Source organism: Neovison vison, chromosome 5 (genome assembly GCF_020171115.1).
Source record: "Neovison vison isolate M4711 chromosome 5, ASM_NN_V1, whole genome shotgun sequence".
In the NCBI taxonomy this organism is placed as follows: domain Eukaryota; kingdom Metazoa; phylum Chordata; class Mammalia; order Carnivora; family Mustelidae; genus Neogale; species Neogale vison.
Genome location: NC_058095.1, coordinates 24,712,206 through 24,735,059, shown reverse-complemented (window position 1 = coordinate 24,735,059; position 22,854 = coordinate 24,712,206). Strand labels below are relative to the sequence as shown.

At 57.7% G+C, this 22,854-nt stretch overlaps 1 protein-coding gene across 4 annotated transcripts; it reads right to left on the bottom strand.

Moving 5' to 3' along the window:
• Positions 1 to 1,535: 1,535 nt before the first annotated feature.
• Positions 1,536 to 22,375, bottom strand: CLUH (clustered mitochondria homolog). Of its 4 annotated transcripts, none has more exons than XM_044248143.1 (26): positions 22,325 to 22,375; positions 15,163 to 15,365; positions 14,838 to 15,009; positions 12,891 to 13,034; positions 12,585 to 12,709; positions 12,323 to 12,477; positions 12,117 to 12,242; positions 11,645 to 11,792; positions 11,346 to 11,438; positions 9,738 to 10,432; positions 8,700 to 8,923; positions 8,447 to 8,551; positions 8,212 to 8,312; positions 7,193 to 7,345; positions 7,022 to 7,084; positions 6,693 to 6,937; positions 6,389 to 6,473; positions 6,064 to 6,217; positions 5,844 to 5,983; positions 4,982 to 5,062; positions 4,782 to 4,907; positions 4,571 to 4,692; positions 4,184 to 4,277; positions 3,948 to 4,082; positions 3,802 to 3,875; positions 1,536 to 3,076 (listed from the first exon to the last, which is right to left on the bottom strand). In XM_044248143.1, exons 2-26 carry the CDS (start codon positions 15,349 to 15,351, stop codon positions 2,890 to 2,892), a joined length of 3,936 nt encoding a protein of 1,311 aa, XP_044104078.1. In that variant the 5' UTR covers positions 15,352 to 15,365; positions 22,325 to 22,375; the 3' UTR covers positions 1,536 to 2,889. The 4 variants fall into 4 exon arrangements, with proteins under 4 accessions (XP_044104078.1, XP_044104076.1, XP_044104075.1 ...); XM_044248141.1 differs by lacking the exon at positions 22,325 to 22,375 and adding an exon at positions 22,169 to 22,299 and having other exon boundaries at positions 8,447 to 8,548; XM_044248140.1 differs by lacking the exon at positions 22,325 to 22,375 and adding an exon at positions 22,169 to 22,298.
• Between the last annotated feature and the right edge of the window lie 479 nt (positions 22,376 to 22,854).

Here is a 22,854-nt window from a genome sequence, read left to right as displayed (position 1 = left end):
CATCAGGCTCTCTGCTCAGCAGGGAGCCTGCTTCCTCCTCTCTCTCTCTCTGCCTGCATCTCTGCCTATTTGTGATCTCTCTCTGTCAAATAAATAATAAAAACTTTAAAAAAAACCCAACATTTATTTGAGAGAAAGAGTGAGCACAAGCGGGTGGGAGGGCCAAAGGGAGAGTGAGAAGCAGCAGACTGCCTGCTGAGTGGGGAACCCAGTGCAAACTCAATCCCAGTGTACTGGGATCATGACCTGAGCCCAAGGCAGAGGCTCAACCACCTGAGCCACTTGTGTCCCTGGATTTGATAGCTTGGGCTCTGGCAGTGGAAGTGTTTGGGCCACAGCAGGATACCTGTTTCTCTGCCTCAGAGTACAGGTTCCTCCTGGGGTCCAACAGTCCTCTCAACACCCATTTCACAATGGGCGTTTCAAGAGTAGGAGTGGAGACAGTTGATACAATTTCCCCCACTCCCCCATGATATAATCTTAAAAACTTAATTTGGCTCTATTAGCTTTTCAAAAAGATTCTCAAGTATAAAAGTTAACATGCCTGTTAAAAAGAAATCCAGGGACGCCTGGGTGGCTCAGTCAGGTAAGCGTCTGCCTTTGGCTCAGGTCATGATCCCAGGGTGCTGGGATAGAGCCCCACACTGGGCTCTGTGCTTAGTGGGGAGTCTGCTTCTCCCTCCCCTGCTTGTACTCTAACAAATGAGTAAAATATTTAAAAGAGAAAACTTCCAAGGTCAAGAACATCTTCTTTCCAGTAGGCTCAGAAAAAGTAAGAAATATCTGTGTTGGAGTGTGGTTTTTTTTTTTCTTTCAGAGAATTTGCTAAGGACCCAAAAAAACCTCTCTAAGTACTCAAAAAGGTATTCAAGTATGCATATTGCTGAGACCTACCTGCTCAAGATGGCCAAGTAGTAACTGCCAGTTTAGAGACAGGCCCCCACAGGCACCCTCCCACTTCACAGGCTCTGCCCTTCAAGCTCACCTAGGTCATTACCCCTTCCCCTATCTCACTAGATCTCCATAAGAGCCAAGTCACCTAAAATTTACCCTAGGAAGGGCAAACTTGACAGCCCGCCATTCCAGCACTCCTGGTCTTCTGGGGGTTGCTGCCCAGTTCTCCTGACTCAAAGGAACAATGGCAGATGACCCAAATCAGGTGGTCAGCAACCTGTTAGTGCCAGCAAGCCCAGGACCTGGGCCCCCACCCCTCAGAACCCCTCACTCCAACTGATCTTCATTCAAACCTATACCACATGAAGCTCTATTAAGGAGTCTCAGTCTCCCTTCTGTGACCAACAGGTGACCTTTATCTGTTGTGTTCTTCTCATGGGTCTAGTGACTGGCAGTATGGTAAACCCTAGTTGGGTGCCTGTGACACTACCCCCTTAAAATACATTTTAGGAGTAACCTTTAATTTGACCTAATTTACACACATTTATTTGCTTTATAAACTCTTTCACCAGTAATATTTTTGGCAATAGCCTTCCCAGTTGAATGAGACTGGTACAGAACACACAGGAGAGTCCAGGGCAGCAGGTTTCAAAAACTCACTTTATTCCAATGTGAAATGAAGACGTGATGGTTTAAAAACAAGAAAAAGTTCTTGCTCAGCGGTGGGGAGGCTTCGCTTGCTAGCTCACACCCACTGCCTTTGAAACAAGGTATATGGACAGACCATATCCAGAAGCAGCTCCCCACAAAGCCTCCAGGCAGAGGCCGCAGCCTGGGAACAGCTCCCTCAAGCTCCCCAGGGTGGCCATCTCCCCTGGACCCATCAGGGCTCCAACAGCAGGCACAGAGAAGCGGCACAGGTGGGCAGGAGAGGGAGTAGCTGGGGCTCAAGGGACCCACCACCTTCCACGGTCACCCCCCACCCCGACCCCAAGCTCCTCTCCTCTCTGTAGGAGGTGCTTGTATGACAAGAACCAGGTAGGGAGCTAGGCTCTACCAACAAGTGGCAATCACTCCTGTATCTAGTCAATTCTCCGTCAGGATCCACAGCTCAGCCCTGATCCCCCCTAGTCCCCCCACGCCTACCCCAGCCCCACTGTGCATTAGACCGCTCAAGTTAAAAGGGGGAGGATACATTCAGCCCCTAGGGTTAGCCCCAGCTGGGACACAGGGAGTGGGGAGGCATTGCCTCCTGCTGGGGCCCAAGGGCAGACAGGCCAGGGCTGGGAACAGGGTGTCTGTCTAGGGAACCACCACTGCCCACCCTTCCCCCTGAGTCTGAGCACAGCAAGGCCAGGCCCAGTCACAACTAGGAAAGCCCCTGCTCTCACCTTGCCATGAAGCTAAAGTGCACCCCCACCCTCCAGTCCTGTCAGAGCTCTGAGTCCCCATCCTAGACCACAGGAAAGCTCCCCTCTATTTGGCTTCAAACCTGGACTTTAAGCCAAGTCGGGCCCAGGGGCAGTGGCAGCAAAAGCAGCAGCCATAATGTCAAACATACAAATGACCTGAGAAATCTCATCTTCACGTCACCCACTCGAAACCAACGTGGGGCTATGTACAAGTTAGGAAGGACGGATCGAGACACTCACGGGCATGGACACACTCGCACACACCTGCTTGAGGATGGGGGGCCCCAAGAGGGCACCTGCCCCCCAACAGGGAACTGATGCCCACACACTCCATTCATGTGTCTTCAATGAGGCCTCTGGATCGTGTATTCATTGAACCAGTGCAAAAACACCTCTGGGGCAGGGGGGCAGGAAGGCCAGGCCAGGGTCCCAGGAGGATGCTCGGGGGTAGGGTTGGGGTTGGAAACATGGAGGAAGAGGGACTCGTTTCCTCTCCCGACCTGTAGGGCATGCCCCCTTCTCCTGGAGTCCAGATCACTGGGTAACGGGGCAGCTGACTGAGAGTCCATCTGTCTGTCCCTTTCTACCCCTGCAAGCTCGGGGAAGAAGGGTCCTTGGCAGCCTGGGGCTGGGAGGCTGAATCCTCTGGGGCCCCTGCTGGCTCAGGCTCGGTGACCATGGGTTCCTCAGCCTTCTCCCTGTTTCTGCTGGCCTCCTGGAGCTGCTGCCGCCGCGCCACCTCAGCTTTCAGATTCTCCAAGTCTTTTTGGCTGAGTAAAAGGACAGGGATAAAGGGCAGGTGTCAGAGCAGGCCTGGACCCTTACTGGTCCTGCTTAAACCTAAGCCCGGCACAAAGTCAGTCTCCTTTCTTTGGCAAAACACGTGTAGAACAAGCACTTCTCTCCGCAAAGTCAGAAGGCTTCTAAGTGCTAAAACAATTAAGCGCGCCAGATGCTGGCCACTGCCTCCCGTGAAGGCCTGGCTCCTGCTCAGCCTTCACCTCCAGCTCAAACACGTGGCCCCTCGGGTCCTCTCCCACAGCAGCTGGCACACAGGGCGCGAGACGGGCAGGGACAGGCACACAGCAGGTAGGCCGTGGTGCCGGAGGCCTGGCTGACACACCTCGGCCCCCAGCAGCGGGCAGGGCCGTCTGGGCCTCCGGGGCTCAGCGGAGCCCGGGGGTCTGGCCATGGGGCATGAGCCCACGAAGACAGCGGGAGGCCACTCTTTGTGCATGCGCAAGGGGAGATTGCTGACACACAGCAAGTGTGGGGGGGAAATACAGCTCTGTCCCTGCTCTGCTAGGACTGTTGCAAATAAAAAAATGGGAAAACAGGAAAAAAAAAACCCATGTACTCCCTCAACTAGGCAGAATATTCCCTGAACAATCCACCACAGGCTATCCTTCTCAAACTCGAGCCCTGACAGTGGATGATTTATTTGGAACAGCGCAACACAAAAGCCAGCTTCCCCGCAGGAGCGTGCAGGACTCACCTGAGAGGAATGAAGAGGATGCCGTTGATGACGTTGAGCTGTTCCAGGACGCTGGCCATGCTGGGGGCTGTGAACTGTGGGGTGGCAGGGAAGATGAGCCCCGAGTGGTGCGGGGGGTCGGGGGTCGGGGACGAGGGGACACCCACCTTGAGAGGCGGGATGTTGGCGCTGGAGCCGTTGCGGTAGATCTCGTTCATGGTGCGCTGCAGGGCCACGGCCTGCTGGGTCAGGCACTTGAGGTACTCGGAGCTCTCCTTGGTCTTCTCGTGGTCCTCGCCCAGCTATGGGGCAGACCAAGAGGCAAGAGGCCGTCAGCGAGCCCATAGCCACCCCACACGGCCCCCGCCCTCCCGCTGCCATCTCAGCCCCCACCGCAGCCCACCTGGGTCTTGTAGATGGTGTAGCCTTCCTTCTCGTGCTGCAGGGCCGACCGGAACTCGGCTTTGCTCTCGTAGACCCGGGCGACCAGGTGGTGGCTGCAAGGACGCGGGCACAGCACAGAAGGGACACGAGTGGGCGGGGGCGTGGCGGGCGCACATGGACTCGGCTAGATTCCGCTCTGGAATCCCCCCCAAGGGGAGCAAGCTGGCCCAGGGCTTGGGGGAGAGACCAGGCTGAGATAAAATTTCCTTAGGAGCCAGCCGGAAGACAGGACGCTGGCTCCCGTCCACCCTCCCTCCGAGTGCCCCCCAACCGGGACCTCGTCACTGTGGCCCTAGGCACATACCCACTACCCTCCCCCTCTGCCCCTAACCCAGCACAGCCTCACCTGAGGGCCACCTTGAGGGACTTGGGCCCGTGGTACTTGGTGCTGACAGCCAGCGCATTCTCCAGGAAGCGCAGCGACAAGTCATACTCCATTACTCCGTGCAGCACCAGCCCGATGTTGTTCTGAGGGCAGCGGGAGGGCCCAGCTCAGTCTCACTGCCCCAGGACTGAGGCTCGCGCCTAACTGGCCTCCCATCCCTACCGGCACTCACATCCAGCAGCGCCATCTCAGGGTGGTCCTCCCCGAACACGAGCAGGGTGAGGTAGCGGGCACGGTACAGCAGGCTCAGGGCCGTGGACAGCTGGCTGCTGGCAAAGCAGTACAGGGCCAGGTGCATCTGTGGGGGCAGCCGTGTCAGGCCCGGGGCTCACGGATGCCCCCCCACCCCAACCGCCCCCACCAGCTGCTCACATATTCCTGGATGGTGTTGGGGTGCTCAATGCCCATCACACGCTCGCTCATCAGCACAGCCTTCTGTTGGTTACTCAGGGCCTGGGAGAAGTGGGGAATCGTCATCCCAGGGTGGGGAGCTCCCCACATGGGAGTCTGCCTGGCCCCCGGGTGGCTCAGCCTCCTCAGCAGAGAGGTGTTCAAAACTCAGTTCTGAGCACAGAAGGTCATGCCCCACTTTGAGGCCTTTTAAAATAGCTTGTCCTGAGCCTTTTGCCCCTTAACAAGATCTGTGCAAACATCTATACAAATCAAAAATGAGGCTAAAGATAAAGCAGTAATAAAAAGAGGCACACACAAACAACAGACAGACTCTAGGATTGAGGCGTGGAGGCCTACAGGGCACCTGCCCCAGGAAGGAGCCTCTTAAAGCCCTGGGCCAACAAGGCAGGTGAAGCCCAGCAGGCCCAGGAACGCTTAGAGACACCCCACGCAGCTCTCACAAGGTCCCAGGCCCTGTGACCAAGAAGCCATCCTTCCCACTCTCCTTAGGAAGGGAGGCCCCGTCGTCACCCCCAACTCCGTCCACAAGCATGGAGGCTCTCCCGACAACCTAACTATGGAGCTGCAGAGCAGGGGAAGCAAGCCCAGGCCAAACAAGTCACTCCCCAGGGTCCCCTGGTCTCTGCTCCTCCTGGAGGGGCTCCCAAGGAGAGCAGCACCCTTGGCCTCACAGATGGGGCACAGTTCCCCAGGCCTGGACCTCCGCTTCCTGCAAAATGGGGTGAGAACATAGCCCCGGCTCCCTCGCTCGCCAGCCCCCAGTGCCAGGCTAGGCTCCAAGGCCTCCGCTGACACAGCCCAGAGGGTGCTCCAGGCCCACCTCGGCGTAGTCGCCCATAATGTAGTGGAGACGAGCAAGGAGGCGCAAGCAGGCACAGATCTCCACGTGCATGGCTCCGTACACGTTGTTAAACAGGTTCAGGGCCTCATTGATGAGCTCACAGCCCTCCTTCAGGAAGCCTGCAGGGCACCCCCAAGGGTGGCAAGGTCAGGGCCGGGCCAGGGGACCCCCCTCCCCCCGGCCACACCTGGTCACGCACCCTGCTGTACTTTGGCCTGCCCACTCTGGAAGAAGTGGAAGGCGTCTGAGGCCTTTGGGTTGACATGCTTGACCACGGGGAAGATATTGAGCACGTCCTCCTCGGTGAATGCGGGTTTGTGGCGGCTGTCAAAGCTGTACTCCTTCAGCAGGATCTGGGGGACACAGCCCAACACCCACGGGTGGCCTCAACCCCATGCTCACGTGGCACCTCCCAACCTACCACCCCAGGTCTCCAGAAAGCCACTCAGCCCCCCCCACCCTGATGGTCCCGTAGACGCCACAGGAGGGAGGGCGGGCAGGGGCGGGGCCCTGAGCCACCCCACCTGGATTCCAGTTTTCAGGGAGATTTCCCGCAGCAGCGTGATCTTCTGCAGGCCATAGGTCTCCACAGCCTGGTCCACGGTCTCGCTGAGGGAGAGGCGGCATGTGGGCCCATGCAGCCCAGCCCCTCTTAGCCCCCTCTTCTCCCCACCTGAGTATCCAGTACTCACCAGCCAGGACCCACACCAACAACCCTCATCCCCACTCCCTGAGCAGGCAGCCCTCCACTGCTCCCTTCCTCCTCTCCCAGTTCACACCCTGCAACCAGAGACTGAGGCCCCGCCCCCACCCGCGCTGCTCACTCACCACTCAAGGCTGAAGTCAAAGTAGTTCTTGGCCTCCTGGCAGATATTCTTCCAGAGCTCCTGGGGTGTCATGACAGCCCAGGCCGTGTTATCTGCAGCCCCTGGAGGCCGGTTTCTCCTCCTCCTGTTCCTCTTCTTGGAGATGAGCTCGTCAGCAGGCAGATGGGCCACAGGGTTGGGGTAGGAGCTCAGGAAGCAGTTGAGAAAGTGGCTGATGGCAGCCGAGAGGCCCGAGAGCTCCACTCCCTGCAAGGGAATTTGGGACTCAAGTCATATGGGCCCTCCCACCACCCTGCCCCGCCATGGTGGGGGTAAGGGTACTGGCATTACCTGTAAGTACGTCTTGAAGATGTGCTTAGCGGAGCGGGTGATGAGCTCTCCGATGCCGATTTTCTGCAAGGGTTCAGAGAAGGGAGTCTGGGTCAGGCCCAGACCTCCACCCAGCCCCGAAGCGTGCCCCCTTCCCCCATGGCACAGCCCAGCAGCCCGGGCGTCACGCACATAGATGTGGTCCAGCTGCTCTCGGGCCGGGCTCCGCACAACCAGGTCAAGCACCTTGCCCAGGTAGCGCATGTTAATGCCCCGCTGGCGCATCACCTCAGCTAGCGTGGCCCCGTCCATGGGCAGCACCGCGTGCTCGATGCAGTCCTTCACCTGCAGGCAGCAGCACGTCAGGCTCCCCCAGCCCGGGCCCTCCACCTAAGCCCGCCCCGGGTCTTCCTGGCAGGGGAGCTCATGCTATCCTGAGGTCCTGAGGGAAGGAGGGGACTGAGACTTGAGCTCACAGTTGGGAAGAGTGAAGAAGACAAATCAGCAGTCAAGACATGAGAAATGTGTCCCCCAGTCTTCTGCACAAGCAACAGGAAAATGGGAGACAGCAGTCACCCTGTGACAACCAGGCCCACCCAAGAGGGAAGCAGGGATGAGAGAGCCCCACTGACAGAGCCCAAAAGAATGAGGGCTCCCCTCTGGGCACACAGGACAGAGCAGAGGTGACCACTTGGGGTCCCCAGCACTGCCAAGTCTTGGAAGTTTGTGCCAAGCCTCAGAGAGATCAGGCAGGGGGCCAGGGCACGGAACACTTGGCTCAAAGATCTGAGAGAAGTGTGCCACCCAACCACAGGGCTATCTTACTAGGAAACAAGTGCCCCATCATCCAAAGAGCCTACATACAAAGCGTGTTGAGGCTCAGAGGACAGGATCCTCCCCACCTTTTTTACAGGTGCCCGCTTGTCCTGTCACACATGGGCTCAGAGGATCAGACCCCCAGATGCCAGCTGCTCTGGAAGGCACAACAGAGCAGACTCTGTGCCTGATGCCTCCCTTGGCCTCTCTGGTCAGTGGCCCCATCTCTATGATGATGACAAATGCACTCTACCCCATCTGCCTCATAGACCAGCAGGTCTAAGGAAGTTACTCCTGTAAAGGTTCTACAAGTTTACAGAAGTGGATGGATGAGGCACCAGGGCCTTTCACAGCAGGCCCCGTGCAGCCCCTCACACCAGTGGCACCTCCCTCACCAAGCCGGGGATCTGGCAGGACAGCAGGAAGGCAGCGGCGTCTTTCAGCAGCTGCTTCTGGTCCCGAACTTCCTCCTGGCAGGACTCTGGGAAGCGAACCCCTGGGGGATGGAGAACAGAGGCCTGAGCCAGGCAGAAAGGAGGCAGCTGGGGGAGACAGAGAGCAACACCCACCAGCACCCAGGACCCCATGATGACCCCCATAGGATTCTGCCCAGCCTAATGCAGAGCTTGCCTGGTGAGAAGATATCAGGATTGAAGCGAACGTCAAAGGCTGTGCTGCTAATGGAGCCAACTGCCTTGCAGGCATTGCGGATCACCTCCCGGCTCCGAGGGTCTGCTGTGAAGACACGGCCAGCTGGGAGGCAGCGCCCCTCCCCCAGCGGTGGGAGGTGCCTCGCGCCCCCGAGCCTCGCCCCAGATCCACACAGAGAAAACTGCCAAGACAGATGCAGGCTTGGCCCTCCCGACATCCACAGCGGCCCCACCTGTCCCGTCATCTGAGGCGATGGTCTCTGCCAGCTCCTTCACCTTGGCCAGGCCACTAGCGCCACCCCCTTCCTCCTCACTTCCGGCCTCAGGTCCCGGGGGATCTTCAGGCTTTGACTCCGAGGACAGGGAGTCCCCGTTCTCCAGCGTGCTAGAGCTCTCCATCCTGCCGGCCTTCTGCTGCATGAGCTGTAGGGCAGCCAGCTTCATGAACAGGAGGTACCTAGGGCACAGCAGGGCAAGCAGAGCAAGACATGGGAGAGCAAGCCTCACTGGCCAGCAGCTTCCTGCTGGCTGCAGCGACCTGCGACATGCCCCAGACTCCTGGCCCGTATGAGCATGGGGTCGCACCGCACCCCAGCAACTCCAACCAGCCACCACAGGTCACTGCAAAAACTGAGCTCTTCCCAACCGGAAGGCGGCAGACGGAGTGTGAGTGGGGCAGGGGCCAGGGGCCGGGGCTCCGTGAATGCCAGGCTTCAAGGGAGACAGCAACCTCCCTGGCATTTTGAGGAGACTGGTCTGTGGTGTGGGACATTTGATGTGGCTGACTCCTAAGCACTGAATGCCAGCAGCGGTGACACCTCCTGGCACTGGAACATTTAAAACACTTTAGCAGGGGTGGTTGAGTGGCTCAGTTGGTTAACCATCTGCCTTCGGCTCAGGTCATGATCCCGGGGTCCTGGGATGGAGCCCCGCATCCCCGCGTCGGGCTCCCCCTCTCTCAGCCCCTCCTCACTACTGTGCTCTCGGTCACTCTCTCAAATGAATAAATATAAAATCTTCAAAACAAAACAGAACACCTCTAGCAGATTTCCCTATGCCCCCTTGGATTTAGAGCGCCACCTCCACGGGGAGCCCCTGCTCTGACTGTTGCTTCTCCACCAACATAAAGCTCCAGGATACCCTTGCTGCAGAGCCGGAGGTCACCCGGGAGACGCCGGGGGTGTAATGACAATGGCCAAAGCCTCTCCCAGCAAGGATAAGGCCCCAGCACTGCCTCCTGGCAGGGCGCCCTCCAAAGCCTGGGCCCTTACCTGTGCTCCACAAAGGCATCCACGAGCTCTTGGCGCAGGCAGCACAGCTTGTGCCGGTGGGCGCGGGGGAAGCCGGCACGGGTGCACTCCTCGGGCAGCCCCTCGCCCGGCACGGGCAGGAAGTTGAGGTCAGGGGGGAAAGTGCGCAGCAAGTCGAGGATGTAGTGGCGACCGTCATTGCCGATGATGCCCTTGCACTCCACAGAGGAGCAGAGCTCCACCTCCTCATCCCGGTCGTTGAGCACCCGGTGCCTCAGGATCTTGAGAGGCCGGCTGGTGCGTTCCAGCAACTCCAGGTAGCGAGGGTGTGACATCACTGTCTTGCCAAAGTCAATGGAGCCGTAGATGACACTCTGCTCCTGGTCCCGCTCCAGGATGCCCGGGATGATGGACTGGGCCGTAACGCGGTAGCCACGGTAGTCTACCACCACCGTGCCCAGGGTGTACAGCCCCTCCACGTCCACTGCATTGTAAGTGCGCACCCCGTTCAGGTCATTGGTGGGTGCCACATACGCCGCCACGTCCCCACCGAAGTCCTTGTAGTGATCACGTACATCAAAGCCCAGGCTAAAGAAGATGTTGTTCCAGATGAACATCTGCATCTTGGTCTCCTCGCTGGGGTTGATGGCCATCACATTGCCATCAATGACTGCCATGGCACCCCTCGTGGCCGCAGCTGTGAAGTCGCTGTGCACCTGAGAGGGACCAAGACCAGGAGGGTGAGAGAGGCCCCACCCCCAAGAGCCGCAGGTTTCAGCCCACCTGGTCAAGCTCCCCCAGACATGGGGGCAGGTGGACAGCCCTGGGGGTCATGGAGGTCTAACCTCAGCCTCCTCCCACTTGTAAAAAGGGAAGAAACCCTCTTCTGAGAAAAAGTAATTTATGCTCAGAGAGACGGCAGAGTTTAGGGATTCACAAGGAGGGGAAGGACAGGAGCAGGTCTCAGATCCACCCATTATGTGTCAGGTGAACTTGGCCAGGTCAATGCTCAGACCTGTGTCCGCTATCTATGTAACAGTGATCTTGGGGCGCCTGGGGGCTCAGTGGGTTAAAGCCTCTGCCTTTGGCTCAGGTCATGATCCCAGGGTCCTGGGATGGAGCCCCATACTGGGCCCTCTGCTTAGTAGGGAGCCTGTTTTCCCCTCTCTCTCTGCCTGCCTCTCTGCCTACTTGTGATCTCTGTCAAATAAATAAACTCTTTGGGGGAAAAAAAAAAAAAAAGCAAACAGTGATCTTTACAAGGTGTCCCAAAGATGACAGGAGACAATGCCCATAAAACACCAGACACGGCCCCTGGCAAAGTTTGTACTCAACACAGTGAGATCTCATGTTTACCATTATCATCTCTAGGGAGTAAAAGGTCCCAGCGGCAGAGCGGAGGGTGGGAAGCCAGAAGAAACCTGTCACACAGCCCACAGTGGAGGAGGTCCCCCTACCCTCTGCTCAGCCCATGGACTCCAAGTCTCGAAGAGGTCACAGAACAGAGCTGAGACAGTCTGCCCGGAGAGGAGAAGTCAGCCAGTGCCCTGCAGGGTACCCTGACCAGCCCTCTTGGTGGGTGCCAGGCTGGCCTGAGGCAGCCAGTCGGGCAGAGGGAGCTGTAGGCACCTTGAATATAGCTCTTTCTCGAAGCAGCCGCTCAGGCAGGTTCTTGCGGGGCAATTCCCTCGTCGTCTGCAGTTCCTCGTTCCAGTCCCGGGTCTGCAAAGGGACAAGGGAGGGAGATGCGGACTCAGCCCAGGCCCCAGGACCCGCTCTGGACAGCCCCTTCCTCTACCTGCCTGTGGACAGTCTCAGAAGCTCCCAAGAGAACAAGACACAAGCAGAGGGGCACAGAACCCAGCCTGTCACCCACCCAAGGAGGGGGAGAGAGGGGCCCAGGGAGGGCGGGGCCAGGCTGCAGGCACCTGTCCAGGAATGTGCTCCTCATAGCCCAGCCTGGAGGTGTAGGCATCCTCTGCACGCACACAGTCCATGGCGTGCTCAGCCTGGGGGGCCGTCCAACTGTACACCTGGAATGGGGTGGCAATCCTCTCGAAGGGGTGGCGCTGGACCCTGTGGCACCAAGAGGGGGGATGATGGGGAAGACGGCCAAGCTCAGAGCCCAGGCCCAGTGACCTTTTCTGAAGCTCCCCCAGCTCTCATGCCTCCTGGCCCAGAGATCCTGCCCCATCCCCAGTCTAGTGGAAGAAATAAATGAGGAGCTCTTCTGGGACTGCTGTGTTGGGGTATCACTGCTCCCTAAGGGAGGCTCTGGGGTCCCAGGGGCTGAGGGCGTAGGGTTTCTGAGGACAGCCATGCTGAAGCTCAGGCCGGCAGGCTGGCCCTGCCCCTTCATGGGGGATGAGACAAGGGGCAGCGACCGGGCCAAGGCGCTACCTCTTCTTCTGCAGCACGGCGAAGTTTTTTTTGAAGGTCGGACTGATCTGGTTGAGCAGCTCCACCAGGGAATGGCTGAGGAAGCGGGGGCTGGCAGGCTTAGGGTTGAAATGATATGCTGTAGACCTGTGGGAAGAGGATGGTCACTGCACAGGGCAACACAGAGAGCTGCCCAAAGCCCCATATGGGCTCACACAGGGACTCACTGATTCAGGTAAAAACCCCTCGTGGACGCCGTGATGCTGACTTGCCGGTCCTCGGCTGTGATCACAAATAGATACATGAGGTCCCCGTGCATCTTGCGGTTCCCAGGGGGTGGGTTCCAGCCGCTCATGGTGAGCACTTTCAGGCACTGAAGGGGCTGCAAGAATGGCCAAGCATGAGTGGGGGCCAGGCCTCTGGGTGCAGTGCTGTCCCCCCAATGCCCTGCCCAGGGCCTGCTCCCCAGCTCTGTTCCGGGAGTACTACCTTCCAGTCACGGTTCTGGGGCTGCAGGGGACACAAAGGCCGCTCCCGGCTCCCTGGAAGGATGTACTCAGGGGGCGTGCAGTCAATGGGGTCCATCTCCAAGCCCTTCTTCCGCTTCCCGCTGTCTGAGGGACCCGAGGCTGACGGTCAGCACAGGGCCACCCAGGGGCAAACTGGCCACAGCATGGATGCCTCCAGCCCTGCCCCCTTCTGGTGGCAAGGCCTGGCCCCCAACCCCTTCACTGACCCCTGGCCAATTTGCCCCTGGACCCTCTGCCCAACCCCCAGCCCCAGTGCCTCCCGCACCTCCCAGGTCGCCGTCAGTAAAGACGCTCAGGAAGGACAAGGAGTTGCAGTCAACCCCGTTGAAGGCATCAGATGGGTCCAGGCTCTTGAGCAGGTCTCGGACGTGGCGCACGTGGATGCGGGCCTCACGGACTGTGTACGGCTCTGGTGGGAAGGCGAGGGTCAGCATAGCATGTAAGCAGGGCACATCCCCTGCTGCAGCAACAACCCCAGCACAGAAGTCGGCCATGGGGCTACCATGATGGTCTTGATTTTTGGCCTCCACTTACAAATTCCATTATGAGCACATAAGCTGGAGTGCTGGACTCAACACCCCCTGCCTTTCTGTTAGGCAGGGATGCTTGTTTGCAAAGAATCTACTGCCAAAGGGCACAAAAAACAAGCCTCCAAAGCACAAAGGCCTCAGGGAGCCCATAAAAATCTCCTGACCTTTCACAGGTGTCCCAGGTGGATAGGCCCAAGGAGCTGTGGGGCCCCTACACCACAGCCTCAGTGCCTAGGGCAGCCCTTGCTTGGGGATGACCTGAGGACTTCCCCGTAACTACAACACTGCCCCCTAATATATGCTTTGTGAATTTTTTTTTTTTTTAAAGATTTTATTTATTCATTTGACAGAGAGAAATCACAAGTAGATGGAGAGGCAGGCAGAGAGAGAGAGAGAGGGAAGCAGGCTCCCTGCTGAGCAGAGAGCCCGATGCGGGACTCGATCCCAGGACCCTGAGATCATGACCCGAGCCGAAGGCAGCGGCTTAACCCACTGAGCCACCCAGGCACCCTGCTTTGTGAATTTTAATGGGGGCTCTTTTGGGGGAGGAGACTTCATCATCAATTAAGTTTGGGCACACTTGCATTATACTTTCCACATTTGCTTTTAACAAGCTCACACTGGCTGGAAACTCAGTCTCCCCTGGGGACCCAAGGTCACGGGAACTTTTATCTTACAAGCAAACCAGCCTCGCCACATCTGTCAACTGCTGTACATGGGGCCCAACTGCTCTATTTGAGAGCAGTGAAACCTTTAGTTTCCTTAAATTTAATCTTTTTTTCTTCTTTTAAATTCTAAACTGTAATTAATTTTTTTTTTAAAGATTTTATTTATTTATTTGAGAGAGGAAAAAAAGCAGAGGAGGGGGCAGAGGGAGAAGCATGCTTCCGGCTGAGCAGGGAGCCTGATGTGGACTTGATCCCTGAGCTGAAGGCAGATGCTTAACGCACTGAGCCACCCAGGTGCTCCAAGATTTAACTTTTTTTTTTTTTTTTAAGATTTTTTTATTTATTTGGCAGATGAGATCACAAGTAAGCAGAGAGGCAGGCAGAGAGAGAGAGAGAAGCAGGCTCCCTGCTGAGCAGGGAGCCCAATGCAGGGCTCGATCCCAGGATGCTGAGATCATGACCTGAGCCGAAGGGAAAGGCTTAACCCACTGAGCCACCCAGGCGCCCCATTAACTTTTTCTCTCTATAGAATTTGGGCTAATTTCAAGCCCTTGGTACTGTTTGTTTTTTAAGACTTTATCTATCTGACAGAGAGACTGCACGTGCATATACACAAGCACACGGAGCAGCAGGCAGAGGGAGAAGCAGATGCCCCACCGAGCAGAGAGCCTGACTTGGCGCTTGATCCCAGGACTCTGGGATCATGACCTGAGCCGACCTAAGCCAAAGACAGACGCTTAACCAACTGAGCCACCCAGGAAACCCAGCTGGCACTGTTTTTTCTTTTTTTAAAAAACCATGACTTTGATATTTAACCTACAATATTGGAGGGTACACGTGTGCAGGCCAGGGGAGCAGATCTGGGCTCTAATCCTGCCTTCACAAGTTCAGTACTGTTCTGAGCCTCCACACACTCATCTGTGACACTGATATACCAGCCAGGGTGGGTGGAGTGCGACCTGGCCCCATCTTCATGTGCCCTCCCTTGGCAGGCTGCCCGACTTCTGGACAAACCTTCCACCACACGTAACACCGAACCCTCCTGTAGGCCCTCGACGCTGCGCAGCTCTGAGAAATGGTCTAGCATGTTGCCGTCCAGGTGCAGTGAGAAGCAGGTGCGGTGGCATGTGTCTTCGCGGTCCATGAGTACCTGGTGGATCTCCTGTACCATCTCCTGAGGGGACACCTACCAAGGGAAAGGTCAAAAACACCCTGGTGAGAACATATTACTTTCCCTACAGTGTAAAACTAGGACAAGTGACAGCCAGGCATGGCATTCCAGCCTTGTCCTTCCTAACGGGCTTGTGCTCTGGTCCCCAGCATCCTTCTTCCATCTCACCTGTAAGGAAAAGGGCTCAATCCCGGGTGCCAGGATCTTCACAGAAAAGCCTGTGTCCTGAATGACAATGACTTCCTGTCCAGTCGTCTCCTCTCCCGGCTCAGCCTCATCCAGACCATTTTCCCGGGGCAGCTCAGCAGCTCTTTCTTCCTTCTTTAGGCTCTCTGGACAGTCCCCATTCAGCAGCATGACGGACGGCAGCTCTGCAGGTAACAAGAAAAGGAGCTGAGACAAGCGGCGCCACCTGCCTACCCACCTGGGTGGACACGTGCGCCAAAGACTGGCATCTGCATCTCCTCCCGAGACTCAGCTCTACCAGAGACCCCACAGTCCCACTCACACTGGGCACACAACTTCCCTCAACCCTGGCCACCTGGAGACCCTGCTTTCTCCCCTCCACATCCTGTGCCCTCCCTTTCCATCCGGTCCTCAGTCCAAGGGCCAAACCCAACTGTCTTCGCTGTATGTAACTTTTCTGCAACACCCGCCACTGCTCACCCTCATCTCCCCTTCCCTATAGCCACAGATCCCTTGTTCCCTGTTCCTTGCTCTCTAGCTCCACCACCCCCAGCAGCCCAAGCTGAGGGTGTCCCAAGGTCCCAGCCTCTCCTGATCTTCCATGACTTCAAATGCCCTCCCACCATGCAGCTAACCTGCTCACCTAGGCCTTGCTCAAGCTTTTCAACATGTAGCCATCTCTTTGGCATTATCAGAGTCTCATCTTGTTCACATGGAATTCACCTTCCTCAGTAAGGTGGCCTCTGCTCTGTAAATGCCCCGACCCCCAGTCACCCAGCCTAATCTCCAATGGTCAAGGAATTCAGCCTCTGCAGCCACGGCCCCAGACAGGCCATTTTCCCTATTTCAAGAGCACCGCTTGGAATCCACTGCTCACAGGATCCAAGTTTCTTAGGCCAACACTATGAGGCACCAACCCAAAGTACATCTCAACTCCAGCCAGCTCTCCCAGTCAACGTCTCAGATACACCCAAGTACTAAGAAGCCTGAGAACAAGCTCCACATCTTCCCTTCCACCTCTGTGCTCTTATGCAGCTCATGCTGCCCACTGCATTGGGCAAACTCCTACTCATCTGTCAAGGCCCAGGTGAAATAAACCCCCTTCTCTATTTATTTAGAGCACAAGTTGGGGAGGGAGAGAGGGAGAGAGAGAATCTCAAGCAGATTCTATGCTCAGTGCTCGGAGCCAGACACAGGGCTGGAATCTCATGACCCTGAGACCATGACCTGAGCCGATATCAAGACTCGGACACTTAACCGCCTGAGCCACCCAGGCTCCCCTAAATCCCCTTCTCTAAAGCCTGCCCAAATGGGCCCTGACAACAGAATCACTGCCTCCTCATTGCCCCCAGAGACATGGTGACCACCCCCCAGAGCACTGTTCCGTCATTCTGAGGGAGGCTGTTCACACTAGCAGCTGTCTCTTCTTCCTTCTGTCTTTCCTGCACTTAACAGAAAAGTGCCGAATTAATGAGTTAATTACTGCAAACGTGGAGTTAAAAGTCCCATAGTTGGGAACAGCACCCAATTCACACGCTGTGGGGAAAGAGAAGAAAGCAGGTGACAAAACCTACCCTTTCTCCGTGCCCCAGGGAGCAAGGACTGCCTCACAATCATGCCAGGAAGACACAGGCCTGCCATATGGCCCACGGGGATTTCTGCCCATGGTCTGCCTGGCAGCCAAACTGGCCCCTTGCTTGTCTGAGGGGTCCAGACAGCTCAGCTCAGCCAGCCCCAGTCCATACCCCACCTCCTCTTCCCTACTGGTATTTTCCCCAGACTTTTGTGAGCCTTACCCAGACCCACCAGAAACGTGGAGCCAGGGGCCTCAGAAAAGGAGATAAGTCCAGCACAGAAGAGCACACCAGGGGGTGTGCGGAGAAGCAGCTCCCTCTTCCCTGTGTCCCTTCAGCTCAGTGATAAACAGGCACTAGGAGCTAAGACATAGTTCCCTCCACCTCTCTCCAAATAAGGACACCTGACCCAGAAAAGTTCAGAGCCTTGTCCAAGGTCAAGAGCAGACCCTAGATTCCCCATCAAGAGCCCACACCACCATGCTGTCACACTGCCCTCAATCTTATCCACTATGGACCTCCAAGGACTGGTTATCATGCCCATCTTGTCCCAGCACACCTCTCCAAACCTGAGGTGGAACTCCTGAAAACAAGGACACTCAAGGACCTCTCTCTAATGAGCCCACAGCCCCAGCAGTGTGACCCCATGCCCCTAAAGTGAGCAGCCACCCCAAAGGGAGAACTTGGCTGACTCTATGACCAAGCAGGCAGGAGGGTGGGGAGAAGGGCGGTGCTTGGTCAGCTTCCAACAGCAGCAAAAGGAATGGCAGATATGAGGCGGCACTTCCCTTAACTGGGTCCTTGAAAAAGGCTTTGCTGTTGGAAGGGGCCCCCTCCCCCCAATACGGTACAGCAGCACTGAGGTCTAAGACCCCACAAGTGAGAAGTCAGAAACCAGACCCCAGACAGGTAGCCTGCACTCCCGGAGTCTGGGCCAGGAAGGATAGGAAGGAGGGCAGGGAAGACAAGGCAAGGGTTTGTCTTGTCAAAGACAAGCTCCCACCCTTCTTCCCCAGGCTGGGGAGCCTGCCCAGAAGGTACCACAGCACCATGTTATGCCCCAGGGGGGTACCCAATCCCCTATCAGATTTCAAAGGAATGTGACTGGTTCCCAGGGGCCTCCATGGCCCCAGAATGCTGGCTCTGTCTCTCTTCCTTCCTCTAAGGAACCCTGAAGATCTCCCTACCGCTAGATTAAGGCCAAGTGATCTCCCCACAAGAGGTTGGCTCCCCGCCCCCACAGCCCACCTGGTGCAGTTGGAGGCTGCCCTCTCCTGGACTCTGGAGTCTCAGAACCGCCACCGCAGCGAGGCAGACAGATCTCCGGCTCGGGCTCGGCACTGCCTAAGTCCCCTGTCCCAGCCTCTGCCACTACCCTCGCCCCCATGCAGCTGGTCAGCTCAGGGCTGGAGCTCTGGCTGGCTTCGGGTTTCAGTGGGGCCAGGCCTGCTGGGGCAGCCCTGGGAAGGGCACACTCCCCCTGCCTCGCATCCTGCTCAAGGTCGGCCAGAAGGACGGCTGTGGGCCAGGAGGCCCCAGTGGCTCCAGGACCCCATGGGGAGCTGCTACCAGCGCTCAGGTCCACCTCCCTGTACCCACCAAGAGCGGGGTCACTACTGGTGAAGCCATGAGGGGGGCAGGAGAACCCAGCATTTGGGGTACCTGCGTCCCTCGGGATCGAGGGCCCTGGGGACTGGCTGGCAGGGGCAGGGCCCAGTAAGGGGGTCCTCTCTTCAGCCCCAACCCCAGTGCAGGTGGGCAGGATGGCTTCAGCCAGCTGCCAGCAACAGCTGGCACAGACCCGGGCCCAAGCCATGAGACGGCTACCCCATCTACCCGTCCACCAGTCGCAGACGCTGTGCACCCTGCCTGCCTCCTGGGTCAAGTAGCTGGCTGAGGCCTCTGGCTCCTGCTGCCCCCTGCAGGTGACCTGGCAGCTCTTTTTCTTCCTGACAGTCACTGGTTCTGGTGGGAAGGGGGAAGGGCCCTCAGTCTCCCAGAGGACAATGCACCCGGAGCCCCAGGCCTCCAGTTCCACCAAGAAGCTGGCAGGCTCTATCTTCCCTTCCCAGCAGCCCCTGCGCTGCCAGGAGAAAACCAAGTCTCTCTCTGGGAGAAATCAGAGCTGGCAGCAAGAGGCCGAAGGCCGCTCGGCTGTGGAGAAGGAACATGCCCAGCCTCGCCAGGGCACCTTCCCAGGGCCTCTGACTTGTTGCCAGGGCCCAGCCAGCACTGCTCTGGCATCCATGCAAACCAGCGTGGGGGCAGGGAAACAGGCTCCCTCCGGGACCACTCCCCTCCAGTCCTGTCCCATGCAGACCCTCAGCATCTCCACAGCCCCCATCAAGGGGGGGGGGGCTCCTGTCCACACATGCTGACCAGATGGTAAGAAGGGCCAGACCCAGGCAGAGCTCCTCTTATCCTGCCCTCTTCTCAAACACACCCAAACCCTCTGGAAAAGGGGGTGGGGCAGGCACCTGGCAATGACCTCTGAGTAGCAGCATCTACCATCTCCATTCTGGTTCCCAGAAAGCCTGTGCTCACGCTCGGCCCATCCCACAGCAAGTCCCTCAATCAGCTCAATAGGCCCATCTCACCTGAGGAAACTGAGGCCCCAAGGCCAGTAAGCAAACTGCCCCAGGACCCAGAGGCAACGGGTGGCCAAGCCACGTCCAGAAAGAGCCAGGTCAATCAGGTGTCCAAATCCATGCCTTGGTGTGCCACTTCCCCAGGCGGCAGCAACCACCAGGTACACGACTCTCTTCCTCCTCCAGGCCTCAGGCTTCAGGCCAGTAGGCAGATCTGTCTCCAACCACAGCACCCTTCCCACCCTCTACAACCCTGGGCCAGCACCCCCTCTTCTCATATCCCAGGGGGCACCCCTAGGATCTGGGCTTTAGAGAAGGGGAAAGGTGGTCCTCTGCAGAATGGGAAGGGGTTGCCCAAATTGCACACTGTACACACACACCCCCAATCTTCACTGGCTGGATCCGAATGAGGAGATAAAAGCGTACACCTGGACTGGGAGCACAGAGCCCCCATGGGCTGCAGAAAGGAGGAGTTAGAAAAGAAATTTAGAATATCCCAAGCGGCCTGTGTGTGTCTTCCCCAGCCTGGCATGGCCTCCCTCACTAAACTGTGCCAGGGCCAAGCCCTGCCCCAGTCAAGGCCTCAGCAGGTGGGGCTCCAGCAGGAAGTAAGGCCCCAAAAGACACATCACCCCTCCCAGGAACACAGGGCTTCAAAAGAAAAGGGTAGGGCCAGGCAGGCAACCTATGGAAGACCCCCGTGATATAGGCATCTGTCTCCTTCCTGTCCCCTCTGGCCAGAGACAGGTCTGCAAGGTCTGGAGATAGTCTTGTGATCTTCAAGCTGGTCTACTCAGACCTCCCCACACTTATAGCTTTAGGATTCTGTTAGAGAGCTCCCCTAAGCCCTCAAGCTCCTCCCCAGTCTACCAGCCCCCTTTTCTGCTCTGGGCCTCAACTCCAAGGAGCCCTCCCCTAGGCAGGAGGAACTTGACACACCACTGCGAACTTGAAAAACCTGCCTGTTCTCTTAACCCCTAAAAGCAGCTTTATTCCCAACAAGGTAACTGACCCTTGCCCCCAACCCCAAAAGGCCTGGATTACCTCCTCAAAGGGACTGGAGAACCTTCCAGAGTTGAGTCCTAAGGATCAGGAGCCTAGATGAGAACCTACTCAGGGATCACCATTAAGGGCATGATCCTTCTTTGAATAGATTCAGGATAGCTGTAATTCCCAGAGACATAAGGGGCCAATGTCCCCCCCCCCCAATCCCCACCCCAAGCACTACCATGCTCCCAGTTTCCCAAAAATGAACAGCTGTGCCCTTCCCCTGACCCAGATTGCCCCAGACAGAGCCTCTCAGCACACAGCAGAGACAGGGCTTTACTCAAGCCCACAGGGAAACCCTCCAACAGACTCTCCCCTCCTCAGTCCCCATGTTCTCAACATAAACCCAACCAACATGCCTGCCCTGGCTTCCTCTGGCACATGTAGGGGAAGCCTTGGCATGCTGGCCACAAGCTAGAAATCCAAATGCCCCCCCGCAGCTACAATGCTGTGTGACCTTGGACAAGTCACTTTATCTCTTCAGGTCTCTTTGCTAGAAGGGAAATCCGCCAGACCCAACCTCCTCTTATCTAGCCTGCCCCACTGATTCAGAGCCCCATCAGGGTAAAAAGCCTGGCAGGCTGGAGTCATCAGCATCTGTTGTTCTGCCCAAACCCTGGCCTTATCTAGGCAATCAGCAAAGCTGCCATTGTACCTACCCCCAGCACAAAGTAACTCTGCTGTGACACCGTCAGAAAGCCTCCTAAATATTGTTCCCATCCTGACCCACTGCAGCTGGGGACGGAGATGAAGATGACAAGTCCAGGCTGAGAAGCACTGGGGGGAGTGGAAGACAGGGGTAGTTCTGCATCCCATCACTAACCAGAGCAGAGAGGGACCACAGTCCAGGACTGGGGCCCTGAAGGATGATTTGGAGATGACAACCAAGGTGCTTGGAAAGGGCTTCCAGCCTTAAGGCTGGAATTTAAGACGTGATGTAAGGAACAGAGAAAAGTCCAGGAGAAACAGATGAAGCAGGCCCCACCAGAGAAAAGCTGCAGCCACTCCCAAAGCCAATGCCACACAGACCCCACGGGGGAGAGCTGGGAGCTCCACTCCACACAGATGACCTTTGCCTTAAAAACAGCAACCCTGAGCTGATCCACTTTTCGCAATAAGGCGGGTTAATGATCAAGTTCTGGCACAAACACCTACTCCTGCCAAGGAGTTTGGCTCTACCCCCACACGCAGGCAGACCCTCTAGGTCTGCAGATCAAGCCAACACCTAACATGGAAGAGATCAGAGCCTGAACACCTAGGGTTAAAGCACTGCCTCTGGGAATGAACCAGACTAGGCCCCTCACAATACACACCCACCCCCAGCTCGCACTCTTCTCTACAGACCATGGCTGGGAAGTCTCAGGTTGAGCTTTACTCGCAGGGCTGCAGTCCTGTAGGCACGCAACGCTTCAGATCCTGACGGGAAGGGTGCCAGACTGAGCAAGTGTCAGCGACCCCAGCCGGGAGGGTTACCCATGCCCGCGCGCGCAGGGGGTGGGGCCACCGATTCTATCCGTCTGCGGCGGCGGCGCACCCCAAAACCGCGTGCGCGCGCACGTGTCCCCCCTACGGCTGTCTACCCGGGACCCCACGTGCGAAACCCAGGCCGCAGCCGGGGGCGACAGTGAAGGTGACCTTCAGGGCGGGGGCGGCCCGATAAGATGCAATCCGGCCCGGCGCGGAGAGAAGGCGCGGTTCCTGCAAACCCCGAACCCACCCGCCCACTCGGCCGGGTCCAGCCTCCCCGCCCTGCTGACCGCTGGCCCCGGCCCCGCTCACCGGCCGCGCCCGGCCGCCCCTTGCCACCGGCCTGCGAGCTGGGCTCCCGGGCGCCGTCGGCCGGGGCAGCCGCCGGCAACTCGTCCGTTTTGATGACCATGGCGGCGGGAGCGGACGTCCTGCTCGGCTGTCCGCGCCGCCCGCCGCGCCACTAACCCAAGTGCCCTGCGCGCCGCGGCCGCTGCGGGAAGGACGGAGTCACCGGCCCACGTGGTGCGCGCTGTAACCTTTGACCCCACCGCCGCTCCCCTGCCCCGCCCTCGCGCCCGGCCCGGCCCACGGAAGCGCGCGAGGGACAAAACGCACCATGCTCGTTGGCCGCCCACCAAAGGCGGTGACGTTCCCGAACGCCTTAAAGGGAACGCACTATGACTTCGAGTACAGAGAGGCTTCTGGTCCCCTTGAGGGGCGGGGCTGCGGAGAGACGTCCTTGCAGTTCTTAGACGTCCCGCGGGCGCCCTGACCTTGGGTGGAGACTGTTCTGGGATTGCCATTGCTCACCGTCCCCTCCCCCAATGGCCCTCTGTTTCCTATTGCAAATCTGCCAAATGACCATGCGGTCTCTAATCTGCGGTGTCAGTGTGACCCACGGCACCCTCCTCACAAGGCTTGAAAGGGTGGAGCTGGGGTGCGTCTAGCTTCTTGAGGAAGGGGTGCAGGGCAGTTAAAGGGGATGCCGTGTCAGA

What these genes read in the sequence shown, in the direction of transcription:
- CLUH (XM_044248140.1), bottom strand. Translation starts at nt 22,268, where the DNA reads ATGGTCATCAAAACGGACGAGTTGCCGGCGGCTGCCCCGGCCGACGGC. An exon ending in GGGGCGGCCGGGCGCGGCCG is followed by an intron (nt 15,366 to 22,168) that starts GTGAGCGGGGCC and finishes TGTTACCTGCAG; the next exon opens with AGCTGCCGTCCGTCATGCTG. An exon ending in CCCAGAACCGTGACTGGAAG is followed by an intron (nt 12,478 to 12,584) that starts GTAGTACTCCCG and finishes CCATTCTTGCAG; the next exon opens with CCCCTTCAGTGCCTGAAAGT.